At 35.7% G+C, this 21077-nt stretch overlaps 1 protein-coding gene across 7 annotated transcripts in view; it reads left to right on the top strand.

The window, feature by feature from the left end:
• The window catches only part of LOC112322249 (sodium channel protein type 9 subunit alpha), a 134780-nt gene extending 114241 nt beyond the window's left edge, over positions 1-20539 (top strand). For all 7 annotated transcript variants that reach the window (XM_045187350.3, XM_045187348.3, XM_053918748.2 and 4 more), the window contains 8 exons: positions 3347-3520; positions 6616-6738; positions 10047-10328; positions 11230-11283; positions 12112-12249; positions 14221-14325; positions 15143-15413; positions 16650-20539. In XM_045187350.3, the coding sequence (XP_045043285.2) occupies positions 3347-3520; positions 6616-6738; positions 10047-10328; positions 11230-11283; positions 12112-12249; positions 14221-14325; positions 15143-15413; positions 16650-17842 (2340 nt within the window). In that variant the 3' untranslated portion in view covers positions 17843-20539. The remainder of the gene's footprint in view (positions 1-3346; positions 3521-6615; positions 6739-10046; positions 10329-11229; positions 11284-12111; positions 12250-14220; positions 14326-15142; positions 15414-16649) is intronic.
• The last annotated feature ends 538 nt before the right edge of the window (positions 20540-21077 follow it).

Below are 21077 nucleotides of genomic sequence, written 5' to 3'. Positions count from 1 at the left end.
GTTGGAAGATAAAAATACCTTGCTAAGTTTTTTTTACTTAACAATCCCTATGATTAGTAGCAAGGATAAAATTTTAGTTCTGCTCAGTAAATGTTTCCTGAGCACTACCACATGCCAGACGCTATTCTTGCTGACCTGAATACAAAGATGCATAAGATCCAGGTGAGATAGGGAACTCAGCAACCGGGGAAGAGAGAGGCAGAAGTGATTGTAGAACTCGGATGTGTTTGTAAGTTCACAAAATACTTTAGAAAACCTGCAGCAAGAACCATTTTCTGCTAGGATTTCAGAAGTAGAGGATGTTTTGCAAGATCTGGAAAGATTAATAGTAATTTTCCAGTGAAGTAAGGGGGTCTGAGGGGAACCTAGTACAATTAGAAGAAAACATAAAACCACATCACATATACAGGAAATTAAAATTTGCCAAAATGTAGGACATGTCATGGAAGGGAAAGAAAATACAGAGATGAAAGTGGTGGCCAGTGATACTGTGACAAAGTGCCAGTGATAGGCAAAGACGCTTTCATGAAGCATCTTGAATGTTACTAAAAGGAAAAGTTGCAGTTCTGGGTGAGAATGAGACAAGTTTCTCATTCTTTTACATTTACCAACCACCTTCTCAGAGTTTAAAGGAATCTGGGAGTTACAAACTCCCTGAGCCTCTTCTTAAGTTGTTTTTCTTTCCCAATGACACTAAGAGTGATGAGCCACTAGGAGCCCAGTGCCAGCTAGGGATGCCGCTGGAAACTCCACTGTGCTAAAACAGAATTTTCAACAATTTTATAAATTGCCACATAGTCTTCATGGATGTGGGATTTGATCTTACTCTATGTACAACAAGTTAACCTGTTACTGATTCATGGACGCTGGTGGAAGATATGTGACTTTCAAGTCAGAGGCAAAGGGCTTTGTTACTCATGGCACAGAAAGCCACACGAACTTCAACATGTTTATGTTGGTTCACCTCGTCACAAAATCCCATGGGACTATCCCCTGGAGCTAAATGTACATTTAAAGAGTGGGTTAGCGTCACAGCAGAAGAGCACTGAGCTTAGGGAACCCACCCTGTTGTAGCAAGCAGTAAGCAACTTGCTCTTTGTCCCAGAGGGGGACCCTGTCTCATCTCTCAAGGTTGCTTGTTGCAAAAACCACCCCGAGAAATGGCCTGAATTAAGAGTAGTCAGGGCCTTGTATTTTTGGCATACCCATCAAGAACATGCAGGGATGCTCAGGGCCTCCCGTAGATTGCCTCTCCTATCAATTCTCTTTTCTCAGAACAGAAGCTGAGTAAGAAAATGCTACTTCACTTATCTGATGGAATACAAGTAGGAATCTTGACAGAATCTTGTCTACATTATCTTTTCTTCCTAATAACTAAGGAAGTTTGTCTCATGATGAGTCACGTATATGACTAAGACTCAGAAAGATAATTACAAAAAATTAAAGTAAAGCTTAGCTTAATGCCTTATTTGAAATTTCTAAAAATGAAGATAACATTTGGGGGGAGGGGCACTCTCAAAACTGAAATTAAAATGAATCATATGAGGAAGAAAAGGGAAAACTATTTCAAGAAGCTGGTGTTCATACTCAGGGAATTTGCCAATTGAGCTACATTTTGAATCGACCTATCTATTAAATAAATAAAAGGTGATAGCTGTAATTTAGTACATTTTTATTGTATGTTAAGATCTTTATATAAGTGTTCTCCTTTAATTTTCAAATGATCCTGTGAGATTACAGTATTTTGCTTATTTTACCAGAGGAAGCTAGGTAGAATTTTAAAAGTTACTTTATGTCTCAAAGCCAGTAAATGACAGAGCCATAACTTAACTAAGGTCTAAAGTCAAAGCCACTGTATCATTTTACTATGTTGTGGCTCCTCAGACAGGAGAGCGCACACCAGATAGATGAATAAGTGGCAACTGAAATGAGTAATAGCAACGTCTACACCGGAAATCAGATAAAGCTAATACAATGATCTCCTTGCCCCCCTTACTCCCTCATCCACAAAATTAGTCCCAGAAGCTAGGAGCCCTGCAGCCGACTCCTGTTTGAGGCTCTGGGACTTGTCAGAGCAAGGGGTACCCAGGCAGAGTGTTTAGCATTCATCATCTACAGGTCCTGCTCTGCACCCCAGGTCCAGAACAGCACTCTTCTTCTCGTGCTCAGGCCCCATCTTTATCTTCTGCCACAGTTTCTGTCTGGGTAGCTGGCCTGATTCCCCACAGCATGGTGGAAGGGTCAGGAGAATGCTCAGGGCTGGAAGCCTCCCCTTGCACTTTAATGCCATTGACTTTCAGAACATCTGCTGGCTGCTGGAACCTTCTTTCAGCATCACAGTAAATGTGCCCATGGTCTCTGTTTTCTTCAATATTCATATCAATGGCTTGAAAACGGTGCTAAGGATCATTTTTAAGGTATCGATAGAAGAATTTGGAATAAGAATAAGAATGGCACAAGGCCATGGCTATGGACAGATAGCATAGTGTTAACCACTAAGGACACAGGCCCTTCTGCTTTCATTTTACCCAACATGAGGAATATTGTTCAAACTTGAAAGAGAAAATTCTAATACTTTAGACCTGTTTAGGCCAACAGTCATCTTCAGTGTCTTCCGTGAGCTCAGTTCTTTCAGTCTATTTAAATTATTTCCCAAGAAACGTGTGACTGCGACCACAGTATCATTGTCTATCACTTTGGGCCTGTTAAAGGTGCCACGTTCATGGAATGAGCTTAAGCGTGACTCATAGAGCTGAAGCTTTTAATGAATGATATGATATTGTACCAAATTCAAAGAAAGAAACCATCTTGTGTTCTATATATAGCTTACTAAGCTACTGCACGTGTTCATTCATCAAGCCTTTCCTTGCCTCCTGCTGTGTTCCTTGAGGGTGCACAAGCATATAAGGCCTGAGGGAGAAGCGCCAATTCCTGCTGCTGGATGTGAAGGGGAGTGCAGGGTGAGAAAGATGTATCGGAGTGGCTGATCCTGGAATCGAGTTTTAAATTAGGCCTTATCCACTTTGAAAAGGGTTAAAATGGGAGTCAGATGAGATGGGTATCCCTGCATACACCAAAAGATCTGGTTCTTTTAGATTCTTATAAACAATTTCACTCTTTTGCCGTCTTTCTCATGACCTCTGGTGACCAGTGGCATGCACTGGTGGTGGGAAATCTAGAACTGAGTGTTAAACAGTAGCCATAAACCAGAAGAAAGTCAGCTGACCCATAACAGTGTTATATTTCAGTGATTTTTTCATAAAAATTTTACTTCCTGTTTTTGTTATGAATCACAGGCTTTCAGTTGTAAATTGAAATTTGAATTGAAATTTGATTATTTCTGCAGGCTTTTGAAGACATATATATTGAAAAGAAAAAGGTCATTAAGACTATCCTGGAGTATGCTGACAAGATATTCACTTACATCTTCATTCTGGAAATGCTTCTGAAATGGGTAGCTTACGGTTATAAAACATATTTCACCAATGCCTGGTGTTGGCTGGACTTCTTAATTGTTGATGTAGGTACTTTGAAATTTAAAGGAGGATTTCTTCTTATGACTAAAAGTTAGGCAAAGCCTTCACTAATGCTATATATTACATTTTAATTTTGGTTAATTAACTTTTGTACTTTCAGGCTTTAGGTTTATGTTTTTTAGAAATATTGATACAGCCAGTAGAAATATATCTGTGAGAAATACTAAAAGAGACACTTTTCAACAAATATAAATTCTTTTCTATACCATTATAGAGTATAATTTATTCTTGCCTGTGTTTTCTGCCATCAGAGAAGATGTCATTTTTAAATACACACACACACACACAATTTGGATATCATTCCTTTTGGAAATATGAACAAAATGAAAAACTGGAAGGTGGGAGGTGGGAATGGAAAAGGGCAGGGACACAGATAAAAAGGATAAAATATTGATTTTCTACCATATAAAGTTAGAAAATAAGGTGATAGGTGTATCCACTTGCCTTATATGTTAGTTGAAAGGTCTGTAAAAATGGTAGTACTCAAGTGCACATCTCTGCTGGGGAGAAGAAAAGGCATGGAATTTCATAATATTTACCTCAGTCACAATGATAAGGAAAACCACAGTTAGTCACAGCCCTGTCCACTCAAACCAATTTAAGAATAGCAGTGGAGCAGAGAAATTGGCATTCATAATTTCAGAAATAAACTCAAAACCATCGGTTACTTGGATGACAGAAAACACATTAGAATGCTTCAGTTATGATTTATTTTTAACAAAGCAAAAATATTTTTAGTCATCTTCTTGAAATAGTCAGGAAACAGGTCCTAAAGCAGCTTGTGAAATCAAGACATCTCAAATAAAAATTAATGGTACAACACCCATTATTGCAATTCATTCTTATTTAGTGTACACTAATTATTTCATTTTATATTTTAATGTTATATGTCAATAATATATAACAATGTGTTTACATATGATAGTTTGTATTATTTTTAGAAGGCTTTCTTAATTTATGACCTCAATCTCACAATATTATTTTTCTCAGAATGAATTATATCCTCCCATCTTTTACTAATTCTCCTAGATTTTTCAGAATCTGATCTTTGTGATTAGAGAAGGATCATCCTATAACTAGTCATAGTTTTTAGAGTTGTTTTTCCATCTGCTGTCTGGAATTAGAGGGCAACATGCAAATTTTTACAGTACCAACAAGTGCTCTAACATTTATCCAAGAGTTTGCATTATCAAACTTTTCAGAAAAGGTAAATTAATACAACATTACTCATAGATATCAAAATTATAAGTAAGCATGGCTATAAACAGCAAAAATTACAAAATTTAGCCCAAACTAATCATATCTACTCAAAAGTTGAGTTTCTCAACTGTTATCTAAAGCTCCATAAACTCTTTCCTTTTTAACAGCTCAATATATAAAATATTATTAGCAATAACCTTCTTTGTTTTCTCTATAGACAATGTGCAGAAAAAAATTTTCCTAAGGTATACATTACACCTCATATGTTCTCTTGGACTTTCTACATGAAAAAAAATCTAATTTTTGATAACTTATATTAATGATTTTTATACTGTTTTTAGACACCTTTTATGTATATTTTACCTTGTTACCACCTATAAAAATAAATGGTAAGGTAGATGCTTCTTTAATATAATAGTTTTAAAGAAAGGCTAACCAAAATAAGAAATAATAGAAGGAATATAGGTTATTCCTATAATAAGAGGTTATTTCTCTTTCCTTAAACTGTAAATATGTCAGATCTTTTAAAAGTTATTATAAAAGATTTAAGATATTCAAAAACCCTAAAAATAGTATTATAAACATAATTATTTTCATCATTCAGCTTAGGAAATAACAGTTGACAAGTAAAATTGAATTTATTTTAAATTAAGAAGGATTTATGGTATTTAGTAACAAATTATTTTGTTTTGTACTTGAAAATATGAAGTGGTAATTCTCAACATTTAGGGATATGTAACATGCAGAACTGAGGGAGGTACATAGCTTCAATTTGAAATATTACTTAATATTTCAAAAAACAGTGACCAAATATTTATATAGTAAATATATATGGCATATATGCTCGGTGTAAAATGTTTTTATGTGTGGCACAGAGAGCAGAAGCACGCAATATTCTCGCTGGTGGAGATGCAAATCTAGGGGTGCAGGTTTGAGGGAGGAGCTGAAATATTTCTCATTTCTCAAAAATTGAGCATCGTATGTAGTGTGGTTCTCAAAGTATGATCCTTGAACCACCATCACTGGCACACATAGGTGGGACCTTATTATGGGTGCAGTTCTCAGGACTCACCCAATGATACTCATCAGAGACTCTGGCGCTGAGACCCGGCACCAGAAAACCCTACTGAGAAAACTCTTGTTCCGAGCCCTCCGCGTGATTCTGGTGCGCACTGAAGCTCCGGCACCGCGGGTCTGACCGGATGTTCAGAAGATGGAGTTGTGTGGTTTCTACAGGTTTTTTCATTATTTGGAACTTATTTAACTGAGCATCACTCCTCAGAATACATGCATGTGTGCACAGATAGGTAAGTAGATGTGCGTATGCATTCTCAGTTACAGGCTATACCGTAGTTTTTCAATAATTTGCACCTGTTACCTTCAATATCATAATACCCTATCAGGAAATTATGATTTTTCAAATTGCTTTTGAATACCTTAGTTTATACTAAAGCTTAGATTTAGTTGAGTTAATTCCACATACTCTTATGACTTAGCTGCAGAATCCCGCCATTTGTTATGCCCTAGGTTTGATTTCAATAGAAATTTTGATAGTTGCTCTAACTAAATGTTCAGAATCGATATGCAAGTATGTAACCATTGACTACTGAAGTGTGAAACGTGTGATTTTTATTAAGATATAAGAAATAATGTGCTTCCCTTCTGTGACTTCATTTTATTTTGGTTAACCTTCCTTTAAACCCATTTTCTTACAAAAGCGTCCATCTTACCCATTCTTTTAGGCAGTGACTAGAGGACTAGTTTGATATATGAAATCATGCTGTTCTTGCTGAGTTGCTCTTAGTGATCTTTGAAACTGACTTCTTCTGCTTTATTACATCACTGAAATAACTAAGACAATTGTATTTTTTTTCTATAGGTCTCTGTGGTTACTTTAGTGGCAAACCTCCTTCAATACTCAGACCTTAGTGCCATTAAGTCCCTTCGGACGCTCAGGGCTTTAAGACCTCTAAGAGCTCTGTCTAGATTCGAAGGAATGAGGGTAAGAAAATACTGAACTTCCTAACATAATATACTTATTTTTAAATGGAGTATAAGAGAAGAAAAAATGGAGATGTAGAAATTATGGACTGTTTCTATCTACACATACATACATATGGTGAACTGACTGTGTGTATAATGTGGGTACATGCACATCATGCACAGCATTTCCCTGCATATTGTGTAACAGAGTGAATCAAATATTGCGAGGCAAAGATCCAAAAAAGTAACTCTTCCCTCCTTAAATGAAAACCTTCCGTATGCCAGGAAATGCAAGGGAAGAGGACACTGTTACTCCTGCCAACATCTGTCATATAGAAATCATCCAGGACTTGCCTGTACCAGGTGCTCAAATAATATTTTTTAAGGAACAACCCTGGGTATGGGGACATAAGAGAAATAAAGGAAGTGAAGTAGCATCAGCCATTGTTTTTAATTTCATCCTAAAACAAATGTTTCAATAAAAGTGGCATTATCTCCAAACTACACCTGAGAAAACTAAAGCTCTGAGCGTTTTCAAAATTTGCACTAGGCTGGGTCATGCCAGAGAAGAGATTCGTTTTGCAGAGACAAACAAGGTGAGGCACATGACTGCCCGCAGCCTAGTGGTAACGGCTGTGCTAAACCAGCAAGGCCTTCCTAAAATACATGGAGGGCGGTGGCCTTATTTTCTCTTCCTAGTCTATCTCCGTACCTGTTGCTGCTCTCCTCAAATTTCTTCTTTTCCACATTTATCCCTGTTTCCTCATATGTTTCTTCTCTAGGCCAGAATGCCACTCCCTGCCCTGTTGCAGCCTTCATTCATCAATGTAGCAGATAAATACCTACCCATTCTTTTAAGCTTCAGTTAAAATTTGCCTTGTCTGTCTACCACCAGGCGTAATTAGTCATCCCTTCTCTATGTTCAGACACATATAATCCTTAGTATATTGCATTTTACTTTTTTTATCTGACTTTCTCCCTACCTATAGCCATTGAACAATTTAGCATGCAGATTAGCCCATAATCTGTATTAGCCTATAATCGTGACCTCTTATATAAAAAACTCATAAATAAATAAAATTCCAGTACTTTTTATCATCTAAGAATTAAAAAATTACTTGTTCCATTTTATACAGTAAGATGGTATTGGAATTCATTGGCATTACCTTTATTTTTTGACCATTAGTAGAATGTTCTATCCAGAATTTGAGACTGATCCCTAAACTAGCAGACACTATACTCCATGTTAGGAACAAATAATATACGTTCCCCTACAAAATTACTTCCCTTAGTGATTAAGCCAATCGATTATTTTACTCTTTGCTTTGTTCTTTGTCTATAATAGAGGAGAATATTTTAATATAAATATATTTAGAAGGGAAAACATGACTATTTACTTACATGCAAAAAGGAGATGTTTCTTCACACTGTGGGTCATTTAAAAAAATTAAATAATGATTTGAGGCATTTTGTACTTAGCTTGTCTTGAGTTTTGAGGCTCTTAAGCTTATTGATTTTCACAAGGCAATGGCTTCTTATCAGAACAATATGTACCCATCTCCCTGCTCATGTTCTTTCAGCAAACATTTAAACACCAGATATGTGTCAGCTGCCCTGCTGGAAAAGATACCATGATGAATAGAACTCAGTGCCCCAGGACTGAGTAGAGACAATAGTCGTGGAGAGACAGACAGGGGAACAGTAGCTATTCTGTGACATCTGCTATAAAATAGTAAGCACAGAGTGCCACAGGAGCATAGAGATGGCAGAGACGCTACGTGGTAGAGCAGCACAGAGGCGAGCATGCAAGGCACACTTGAGCAATGTCTAGAAGGATCAGTGCACCTGGCTGATAAGCATGGTGGGGATATTAGCAAGAAAGGAGGATGAAAAAGTGGCTTGCCAAAGAGTTGGCCGCTTTGAACTTTATCCCCTAATCCTGTTCTCCCTAACCATTTTAGTGTCGTGTACACTGTAAGAATCTCATGAAAGTATGAATCATCTCTCCATAAAGAAAGCTTGCCCATACTGTTTTTAATAGAATGTCATGCTCTCATGGAACCTCTACAGGGTAATAACTATTGTTCTGGACAAAGGGTCAACACACCGAAACCCACGGTTGTGAAGGAAGTTCTGTTGGATTTCAGCCATGCCCATTGATGCATACTCTTGCTACAGTGGCAGAAATGAACAGTTGCAACTGAGATCTTATAACCCTCAAAGCCTAAAAACTACTTGGGAAAATGTTTGCCAACCCCTGCTCTAGACGATCTTAAAGGCAATCAGAGACCCTTAATGTTTCACCATTTGGAAATGTCTTAAGAGCTTGCTTAATATATTGCAACAAATGTGGGAGCCCAATGCTTAACAAATTAGTTACTTAACAAATCGGTCTTTCACACATTTGCACTGACATTAGGACTGGACTGAAGTGTCAGGAGACAGGCAGGTTTTGAGGTATGGGGTAATTAAGAAAATCTAGAGAATGATAAATGCTACAACAGTCACCATGCAGGAACATCGGGAGTAGCAGGAGGAGCTGGTGATCATTAACAATGGAAACACTTAAAAGCAGAACTAAAGTATTAAAGATAAACCATACTTTGTTTTCGCTTTAACTGAGGCCAGCACTATCTCTATTTAGCCAAAGACCTGAATAATTTTTTTGGAGTTAGAATAATACATTTGAAAAGGTTGCTCTCATTTTGGAGATGAGCATACAGAGGTCCCAAGGTCTTAACTGAATTCACAAATCACACAACTAGCAGAATCAGTTAAATCTGACGGGATCATATCACTAAATTATTCTTAATCTTAACCAGTTTATACTCACCAGTGGTTTCTCTCAATGATACAATGTTAGCACTGCTAATTATGGGACTATGAACCTTTAAATGTACATTTTATTTGTTTTTTATGATTTACATTAATAAATTTCTTTTTTTTCTAGAGTATGCAGATTTTACGACTTCACCTTACATATATCAGGTTTTGGTTTATTATTTTTATGTATCCTTTTCATTTATTTAAGCTTTCATAGCATCTTTGTTATTTTGTTTTGTATTGTCATTCATAGTTTCACTGTGTGTTCATCATTTGTTTTTGTAAAAATGTCGATCACAGGGTTCCTGCCTCATTTGGTTTTGCTTGGCGTACTGCTGAGCATATGGTAGGCATTCAATTAACATATGTTGATTGTTTGACCTGATGTCTTAAACATTTAAAGGTGGCTTTTCTAACTTCTTTAATTCTACCTTGTGTTTCATTAATGTCACCCATTTAACATTTTTATGAATCCTAATTGTTCTCTTTTTCTTTGAATACTAGGTGGTCGTGAATGCGCTCATAGGTGCAATTCCTTCCATCATGAATGTGCTACTCGTGTGCCTCATATTCTGGCTAATATTTAGCATCATGGGAGTGAATTTGTTTGCGGGCAAGTTCTATGAGTGTGTTAACACAACAAATGGGTCACGGTTTCCTACAAGTCAAGTTCAAAATTATTCCGACTGTGTTGCACTGATGAATGATAGTAAAAATGTGCGATGGAAAAACCTGAAGGTGAACTTTGATAATGTCGGCCTCGGTTACCTTTCCTTGCTTCAAGTTGTAAGTGACCCCGTTCGTGAGTGCTTGATAGTTTAGTGGACACTGAGAGAAGTCATTATTTTAAGTAATCTATGAACTAGAAATTAAAGGTAAAATACTTTGTGACTTTAAAAAGAGATTTGGTGTTGATTAGAATGTTTGCTTAGAAAAATGGGTAAGAAATCATAGGTTCTTTTGCATTCAAGAGTGGTTAATTTATAATTAACTTCTTGGTGTTCTTTGGCCCCTCACCATTGCACCATCTGAATATTGCTCCAAATACGAACAGTCACTTTTTTTTGGACTTCCAGTTTTACACTACATGGGAATGAGAGGGACTTCCCACTAGCACAGAGAATCCTTGAGAAATGGAGATAAGTTGTTCCTTGTCTTTTTCATAAAATTCTCCTCTACCCCTGGAAAAATTAAAAGTTCGTGTGCACCCTGGTTGGTGTGGCTCAGTGGATTGTGTGCCAGCCTGCAAACCAAAGGGTCACTGGTTTGATTCCCAGTCAGGGCACATGCCTGGGTTGTGGGCCAAGTCCCTAGAAGGGGGCATGTGAGAGACAACCACACATTGATGTTTTTCACCCTATCTTTCTCCTTCCCTTCCCCTCTCTAAAAATAAACAAACAAACAAATAAATAAATAAATCTTTTTTAAAAAGACCATGTGCAAAATTTTCCGGCATTGTAATAACCTAGAAATAAAAACAAGGATTAAGATTTAGAATGTGACTGGAGAATGTGTCCTTTTTTTTCTTTTGCTTGACATAGCACCTTTATATTAAAGTGGTATTTGGAACTGTAGGAAAACTTAGTGGTTTCATATTACTTAATAAATGTAACATTAAATGGACTATAGTGTGACTGCTTTAGAGTATGAGCTTCACATTCAGATTCTGTAACTGTTATATTTACAGGCAACATTTAAGGGATGGATGGATATTATGTATGCAGCTGTTGATTCTGTTAATGTAAGTATTGGTCAACATAAAACTGAAATCTGTAATTTAAAAAAGCTCCTTAGTTTAGTTTGGCCGTTTTCAAGCAGTAGCTCCAAGGTGTCCTTGGTATTACACATAAGCTGAAAAACTTCCACCTAATAGTATAGTGATTAGGTGTGCAACATTTGGAGAAAGACCTTGACTCTAATTCCTGCTCGGCCATATCATACAAGGTGTGCAACTGAGTTTAAGTGAATTACTTTACCATTCTGAACCTGTTCATTGACTGTATACAGAGAAATAATTCAACGCCTACCTCCTGGGATTGTTCTGAGGATCCCACAAGAAAATGCAAGTAGAGCACTTAGCCTGGAGATAATTAAGTGTTCAGTAAATATTCGTTAGCCAAAATTAAAATGAAATAACATATTTTATTCATAGTTTTTATTTTTATATTTTAAAGAGCCATGGAAGTGTTTATGTGAAATAAGTTCTTCACTAAGAAAGTTAAATCCAGTGAAGATATTTCTGTAATACAATTTTAAAAATATAAACAAATATGGTATCATCTCTTCTACACTTTTTTTCTGGAAATAAAAACATATTTTAGGTCATTTTGTTAATCTTCAAGTCATTGGTAGAAAAATTTAATATGTTCATGTATACAGTAAGTATGTAATAAATATTTCATGTTGAAAATTTTTAGGGTTGCTTATGTTGAACTTCAATAATATTATGACTTCTACAGAGCCAAGTTCACCTAGAATAGCACTGTTTGGATTACTTTGTGAAACCATGTGAAGAAGAAAAGGATGAATGTTACTATCAACATACTGCTAACTTTTGTTAATTTTATAGGTAGACAAGCAACCCATATATGAATACAGCCTCTACATGTATATTTATTTTGTAATTTTTATCATCTTTGGGTCCTTCTTCACTCTGAACTTGTTCATTGGTGTCATCATAGATAATTTCAACCAACAGAAAAAAAAGATAAGTGTTTTAAGTTTCTTCCATTGCACTGAAAAATAGGAACAATTATTTTCCCAAAACTATAATGTGAAATTTAATTGTATATCAATTAGTAGTTATCTTCACTAGAACTTCATTTATTTGTTTAAAAAACTAGCCAACATACAGTTACAGATATGTTTAATCTCATTTATCTCTGCAGAGAAAATAATCTTCTGAGTCGTAACTATTTTTAAGAAATATAGCAACTAGTCAGGTTTTCTCAATGTGTCTGTAGAGGATTGAATAATTAAGAGAAATCGATGCACTGATTTTTTATTCAAAACACATTTTATGAGTAGTTATTTCATTCTGTGCAGAGCCTCTGGTCTGCGTGCTATGTCTTGGGCTGGTGCTTGAGGAAGTAGAACATAAACATGGCTCCTGAGCTCAAGGAGTGTGTGTTAGAGCAGAAGAAATGATACATGTGAGGGAAATTAAGGTTTGTTGAGTACGCTAGTGAGATATGCCCCTGAGATTTCTGTTTCAACTATTGGAACTTTCTGTATTCTCCTCTTAGTTTTTTCCCACCCTTCATTATGTTTACAGCCAGGGTGTGTATCATCAAGGGAAGGTAAACTCTACTTCAGCTTTTCCCTCTGACTCAGGATTCTCTCCCCGGTGTTTTCCTAGCTTTCCCCGGGAGCTCCTTGACACGCTTTGATACTGAGCCCCCATCCGTAAGCAATAAAAGATCTGGACTTCTCTTGACGTTGATATGAAGGTTCTTTCTCATGCCTACCAATAGATCAGATAAAATACCAAAATCACATGCAGACTACATATCAAACAGAGGAAAGGTGAATTAAAACACTCCAAGACAGAAAGGAGAGTCTAGCTATTGTAGGCCTTTGACAATATACAGACATTTGACAAGTACAATATACTAGGAAACCGAATATTACCTAATTCAAGAAAACTAAAGAGAAGCAATAACCAGATCATCTTGAACTCCAAGTTAAGTAAGGAATTCAGAATGAATTTCCCCAAATAAGTTCCAAATTATATGGATTATACTAATTTATTCCATAACTAAAAAGCAGATATTAAAGATCAATGTAGAACATGCATGTATCTATAAATATTACAAATAATTTTAAGAAATTAGCAGACCCTGAAAAACAGGCAAAGCTTCTGGGCCAACTTTATGACATTTAGGCTTTTACAATATGAAGTTTCAAAAACGTTATATAGATGTTGGGGGGGGTTATTGTTTGTTTGTTTATTTTTCACTGTTGAATCTTAAATGTGTACTCAGTTTGAGAGTCCCATAGGTCTAGGACCCTGGACTAGTAGTAATCTCCTCAATACATAGAACTCTCTTATGCATTATGTTGACACTCCCACAATTGTTTAATTTGAAATTTCTTTATGTGGAATTAAAGAGATAGCTAAAAAGTTTCTTGAACTACACACACAGATATGTTATATATTTATCGTATATTTTTCTCTGCTAAAGAAATATAGCATTTTAAAATAAATATAAGTGAATATAAATCTAGTACTATTTTTACTACTCTTTTTGGCCCCTATACTTTGTAAGAGTCCAAAATATTAGCCAAATCAATAAAAATATATTCAATAATTTTATTTCTTAAACTCTTTCTAATATGCTCATTATTTAGCAATAAAATACTTGGTAACACAATAGCAGATGAGATGAGATACCAGCACATATTTTAACATAACGTAGGTTTCCTCACCAAAAGAAATCGAGCCAATAATTATTATATGTAAGGCATATACTTTATGTATACACATTACATGAAGTATGGAGAGTCATGTGCCTACATACAGGTAATCCTTTAAACAGGTTTTGTGTATAGCTACATTGCACATGATAAAATGTATTTCATTTCTATATTAGTACATTATCAACCTACCTTAATAATCTGAGGAGAGATCTAGACAATGATTCTGGTTTTAACTAGATTTCTTTTTTCTCTTTTTTACCTTGGAGGTCAAGACATCTTTATGACAGAAGAACAGAAGAAATACTATAATGCAATGAAAAAGCTGGGATCTAAGAAACCACAAAAACCAATACCTCGGCCAGGGGTAAAAAAAATACACACACACACACACATAGGCACACACACATATATATATAATGTAAATTTTCAAATTATTTTAATTCAACTTTAATATATAACTATTTCTTAAACAAAATATTTTGAATTAATTTTGAAAAAATTTTGAAAAAATGTCTAATATTTTGAAGAAGCCCTTATAAAACTTAATATATATTTTTTGAACACTGTATCAATTCTTTTGTTTTTTAAGATTTTATTTATTTATTTTTAGACAGAGGGGAAGGCAGGGAGAAAGAGAGGGAGAGAAACATCAATGTGTGGTTGCCTCTCAAGTGGCCCCCACTGGGGACCTGGCCCGCAACCCAGGCACGTACCCTGACTGGCAATCAAAGCAGTGACCCTTTGGTTTGCAGCCCACGCTCCATCCACTGAGCTATACCAGCCAGGGCAATTCTTAATATTCCTTCTTATTTTTGTATTTTTGTATACAAATAAGAAATAATTATATATGCCTTTGCTTTTAGCTACACAACTTACTGCTACAATGGCCTGTAGAATAGCAAAACAACTGTACTTTTGATTAAATATAGCATACTATGGTGGGTAAACTTCAAAGTCAATGTTAGTATACAAGTCTAACTGAATAAAGGTCTGATAAACTGAAAGATAACAACAGAAGGTTTCATTTACTCTGACTTCCATATATAATTATATTTCTTGTAGAAAGCACAAACCAGGGATAATCTATGCATGTTTTCAAGACAGATACCTTAATTTTTTTTTTACTAATATTAGTGGACACTACTCACTCTACATTCCATCTTATTGTTGTTTATTTGCAGAACAAATTCCAAGGATGTATATTTGACCTAGTAACAAACCAAGCTTTTGACATCACCATTATGGTTCTTATCTGCCTCAACATGATAACCATGATGGTAGAACATGAGAATCAAAGTAAATACATGACTGATGTCTTATACTGGATAAATGTGGTGTTTATTATCCTTTTCACTGGAGAATGTGTGCTGAAACTCTTCTCCCTCAGACACTACTACTTCACCGTGGGATGGAACATTTTTGATTTTGTGATTGTGATTATCTCCATTGTAGGTAAGACCGTTTGTTAATCAGACTTTCACTTTGAATGAAACTAAACTCTACACATACTCGGAGAAGTTTCCTCTTTCTTGAATATAAATTTACTCTTGAGTAAGTCAGTAAAATGAAAGAATGAAGGAAGGTTAAAAACAAAACTATACAAAAAAATAAAACCCTTTGTGTCAGAATTCCTTGGTTCGTGCTACAGGCCTCAGAGCCTCAAGTTTTCTATTTGTTGGAAGCACTTAATACCACTTGATGCAGTATTTGGTTTCCGAGATTACCCTTCACAACAGTAGCAACTGTGTCCAATATGAGTGTGTCTTGGAAGCCCAACGCAGAATCTGAAATCACCTCCAGTTTAGCACATAGGAGCACTGACCTTTGATTATAGGTAATATCAATGGCCAGAATATTGGCCACTCTTTGTGAAAATTCTTCCTGAATTCAAAGTAAAGTTAGGGTCTCAAGAAATGCCATCTTTATTTCTTGTAGCTTTTTACTTAGCAAGTCTGTAAAATATAATCATTTCAACCTCAGTCATGTCTATGAATCACAGTACATGATTTTATACTTTGTTCCCTTTTCATTACCATAGCCATTTTTGTATTCATTTGCGCTTTTTAAAAATTATCTGTGCCTTCCTTGCCCAGAACTTCAGGATTACATTTATTTCATGATTATAAATTTTAGACAGGGAGAAATTCTGGAGATCACAAATTGGAACTAACATAAAATTCTTCACCCTGTGCTTATTTTGACAATACAATGATAAGAAATTACTTAGTTGTCATTTGTATGGAAATATTTTTATTATACAAAGTGATTAAAATAGATTACAAAAAGTGCTGTGTAACATAATTATATTCATGCATGTCTGTATGTATGGGTGTGCTTACATAGAAAACTGTCTAGAGTATTAGTCAATAAAATATTAACAATAGTTATGGTTAGTGACACTTCAGAAGATTTATATTTCCTTTTTAGCATTTTACTGTATTGCTTGAACTTTCTACATGAGTTGGTATTACTCTTATAATTAAGAAAATTATTGCAGTAGGAGAAAATCATTGTTTACAAACTTAGTGAAGGAGGGAAAATGTCACTTTGGTTGGTATAAAATCTTTCAGTAAAACAACAGTCCTGAAATCATAAGAGATAAGCTGGCAGATAAAACTATTTAGAGTCAAGATTTTCTGTAGCATGGAAATTTAAATACTGACTATGTATCCCTTCCTTCCTCATCAGGTATGTTTCTGACTGAGCTGATAGAGAAATACTTCGTGTCCCCGACCCTGTTCCGAGTGATCCGTCTTGCCAGGATCGGCCGAATCCTACGGCTGATCAAAGGGGCAAAGGGGATCCGCACGCTGCTCTTTGCTCTGATGATGTCCCTCCCTGCGCTGTTCAACATCGGCCTCCTGCTCTTCCTGGTCATGTTCATCTACGCCATCTTCGGAATGTCCACCTTCGCCTACGTTAAAAAGGAAGGTGGGATTGATGACATGTTCAACTTTGAAACCTTTGGTAACAGCATGATCTGCCTGTTCCAGATTACCACCTCTGCTGGCTGGGACGGATTGCTAGCGCCTATTCTTAATAGTGGACCTCCAGACTGTGACCCAGAAATAGATCACCCTGGAAGCTCAGTCAAAGGAGACTGTGGGAACCCATCTGTTGGGATTTTCTATTTTGTCAGTTACATCATCATCTCCTTTCTGGTGGTGGTGAACATGTACATCGCTGTCATCCTGGAGAACTTCAGTGTTGCTACTGAAGAAAGTACTGAACCCCTGAGTGAGGATGACTTTGAGATGTTCTACAAAGTTTGGGAGAAGTTTGACCCTGATGCCACCCAGTTTATAGAATATAGAAAACTCTCTGATTTCGCAGCTGCCCTGGATCCTCCTCTTCTCTTAGCAAAACCAAACAACATCCAGCTCATTGCCATGGATCTGCCCATGGTCAATGGAGACCGGATTCATTGTCTTGACATCTTATTTGCCTTTACAAAACGTGTTTTGGGTGAAGGTGGAGAGATGGACTCTCTTCGTTCACAGATGGAAGAAAGGTTCATGTCAGCAAATCCTTCTAAAGTGTCCTATGAACCCATCACAACTACACTAAAACGAAAACAAGAGGATGTGTCTGCTACTGTCATTCAGCGTGCTTACAGACGTCACCGCTTAAGGCAAAATGTCAAAAATATATCAAGTATATACATAAAAGATGGAGATGGAGATGCTGATTTACCCCATAAAGAAGACATGGTTTTGGATAACGTGAATGAGAACTCAAGTCCAGAAAAAACAGATGCAACCTCATCTACCATCTCTCCGCCTTCATATGATAGTGTAACAAAACCAGACAAAGAAAAACATGAAAAAGACAAAACAGAAAAGGAAGACAAAGGAAAGGATGGCAAGGAAAGCAAAATATAGAGCTTCATATTTACTACGCTGTTTACAGCCTGTGACGGTGATGTATTTGTGTTCTAAGACTCTTTTAAGAAGGTCTATGCCAAAATTTTTATCAAAATATTCTCCAAGTCAGTGCAGTCACTAGCTCTGATCCCCTATGACAGGTGGGCAGTGGTAGCAGATGGCTATTTATGCACTGGGAAGTGATTCTGTGAGAACTGTAAGAGTAACTCTATAGGGATTATCATTATAGCCAACAAAGGTAATTTAGTTTTATTTGCTTTTAATAAATCACAACACCATGGAGAAAATGTTCACATCTGCCTTGTCATCTTTTCACAGGACTGTAAACATTCATGTCTCCCATACAAATACAAAGACACACACATGTATCTGTCATTTGGATATCTACAGAAGTGTTTTGCCCTGGCTTTGCCATGAAATGCCCTGATAGAAGGAATGGACACTTGTAATGAACGTTTAGTTAAAACATGGTGTTAGTAAGCAAAACTCTTCTATCCATGTACAGAGGTCATTCTATATTTTGAGGTGCTTAAATTTATTCTATATTGCATCAGAACTAATGTATATGTGCCTATAAAATGCTATGGAATTAAAAACATGTAGGCTATCCATTTCAACAAATATTTTTCATTTCTCTTGACTCATGTAACAACCAGAATTAGGATTTACCTTTAGAGTATTGTGCTTTATAGCCTGTCTTTTTTATATCTTTCTTAGTTCACACAACCACGGAACATGAAAAATTATTCTAAGTAGGTATGATGTCCCTCAAAAGAAAGAAGGTAATTTTAAAAGAACAACTGATGAAAGCTTTATGTACTATTATTTATATAATCTAACACTAGTCTGTGCTGTGACACCAACTTTTAATCTCTTTTGTCACATTTTTCTGCTTTGTCATGCAGTATTGTTTAGTCATCCTTTAGCACTAAGCAAAGGGATATTTCCCTTCAGTGAAGTGCTTTCTGATATGCAGGTAGCTATTTAATACCATTGTGCATGTCTGCACAGACCATGACCTGGGCCCAGCATTTACTGCATCACCTGCACATCATCCTAAATGTGTATGGTAAGCGTCCAAGTCATCATCCACAGCAGACTTGCAACGAGACTTGTCTGTAGTATGAATGAAAAAGCCTTCAACTGGGATTCTTGCCAACTTGCTTTCTTGCCACTTAATTTACTTTCCAAATTTGTACAAGCAACCCTTTTAGACTGCTATTCTTTCATCTAAAAATGAGGAGGACGTCACTTTCTACTTAAAATCCCATGACTCTGAGGCATATTATGCATCAATCAATAAAGAATCCTGAGCTTATAATTACGAAGCACGCATTCATTTTGCTTTAGCTAATGTCCTCCTACCAAGGATTATAAATCTAGTTTTTAAGAGATTCTTATTAATGGTGGCTTGAAAAGAATGGCCATGGTGTAGTTTCTCATTAGTTTTGTTTCAGGAATATGAGGTCTTTTTTTCTATCAAGCTGTACATGTGCAGGCAAAAATTGAGTTAGGTAAGGAGAAAGCAGCTTCATTTAGATATTGTGGGGGTTTTCAAAGCAAACATCTAGAAGATTTGTCATTCATTTGCTCTGTTGAATTAAAAAACAACATGAATTGTATTTCTATAACAAATACTTGAACACATTTTTTGTTGTTTTAGCTAGTTAAGAATAATGGCGATTTAAACAAACCTATAGAGATGAAGAGACATGGGTAGAGAATGAGAGACAGAAAGTAGGAGAGACTAAGAAACATGGGTGTGAGCACGTCACACAAAAACAAAGAGATATTTCCACAAAAATTCCTATCTAGAAAAATTTTAAATTGTGATGTATTTTATAACATCAATGAAAGAGATTATTGCTTGTAGATATTTGGCATATAATACATATGGAATTAGATCTAGGGCCACAGATTCTTTACGCCTATGTTCAATCATTCATCTTTTGTTGTTTGAGCCACTTTATAATTTAATATAAAAAGTACCATGCAGTGTTTTCTTGACCCTATAAAACACTGCATCACATACTTTCTAAGCCTGTTGAAAATACATTTAATAATTTAATTAGGGAACCAGAAAAATATATTGCATTTGTAAGATTTTTAATACATCAAATTAATAAATTAATATCACCTTTAATTTGAATTGTTTATCCTGGTCATTTTAAACATATATAAATCTAACTGCATTTTGCATATTTACAGACTATAATATGAAAAAGTATATGGTGAGCAGGCTTATATGTGATTTACTATTAATGTTTATACATTTCCTAATTTCTAGGTAAAATAAAAATATGGGCAACAGATTCCCCACCACAGTTCCTTCCTAGCACTTCAAAAAATACAGAGTCGTTGTTTCATGATGAACTATAATTTAAAAAATATATATAGCATACTTCAGTTTTGTACATGTACATGTTTTCCCAAGAATGTCTAATTTTGACTTTTTAAGAACATAATGACTCAATTAAGAACAATATTTGGATCCAAGGGCTCATTTAGTGCGGTGTAAGCTTGAAGAAAAATTAGGCTTCTCTTTCCCTGTAGGGTTGTGTTTTGTACTGATTGTGAGCTACCACCCCCCAGAAGGCACTGTCATACTAGCACCTGAATTACATAATCACTGAACTCATTTCACCTAATGATGGAGAATGGCAGTTACACTGCAAGTTTTAGGTTAGAACAAAATGGAAGCAAACAGGTTTGAACATGAATGTATACATATAATTTGGATAAACATGGGAGGATTTCATTTTACCTTTTTGCTTATTACATCATTTACAAAAGATTAAGTGACTTGTGGGCTAATCCTAAAACGCTGATTGTTAAATCTCAACCCAAAATGTTCAGCATGATTCTATAGAACTTTGTCCACTTTATTAAAATGAGTTAAGATAAAATACATATGTAAATAAAGCAGTTCTAAATAGACATTTTGGAGAGGTGTTAATGCAAGTATTGAAATGAGGAGCAGCTATGTTAGTTAGAATGGCCAAGCCATCGGCTTGGGTTTAGGACCTATGTACAGAGACCACCACATTTTTAAAATATGGGTAGTTTATTATGTTATGTTCTTAAAGAAAATGAGCACTGCTTCACAAAAATAAATGAATAGCCACAAGTATAACAATACTATTTACATAGAACTCTTTACAAATTTTATACACCTGTGGATGCTCATATTTGAGATTGAGTTTGTCATCTATTATACTGCAATTATATTTGA

Source organism: Desmodus rotundus, chromosome 2 (genome assembly GCF_022682495.2).
Source record: "Desmodus rotundus isolate HL8 chromosome 2, HLdesRot8A.1, whole genome shotgun sequence".
NCBI classification, from domain to species: Eukaryota; Metazoa; Chordata; class Mammalia; order Chiroptera; family Phyllostomidae; genus Desmodus; species Desmodus rotundus.
Note: the sequence above shows the minus strand (reverse complement) of the source record. Positions and strands in the feature narration are given on the sequence as shown.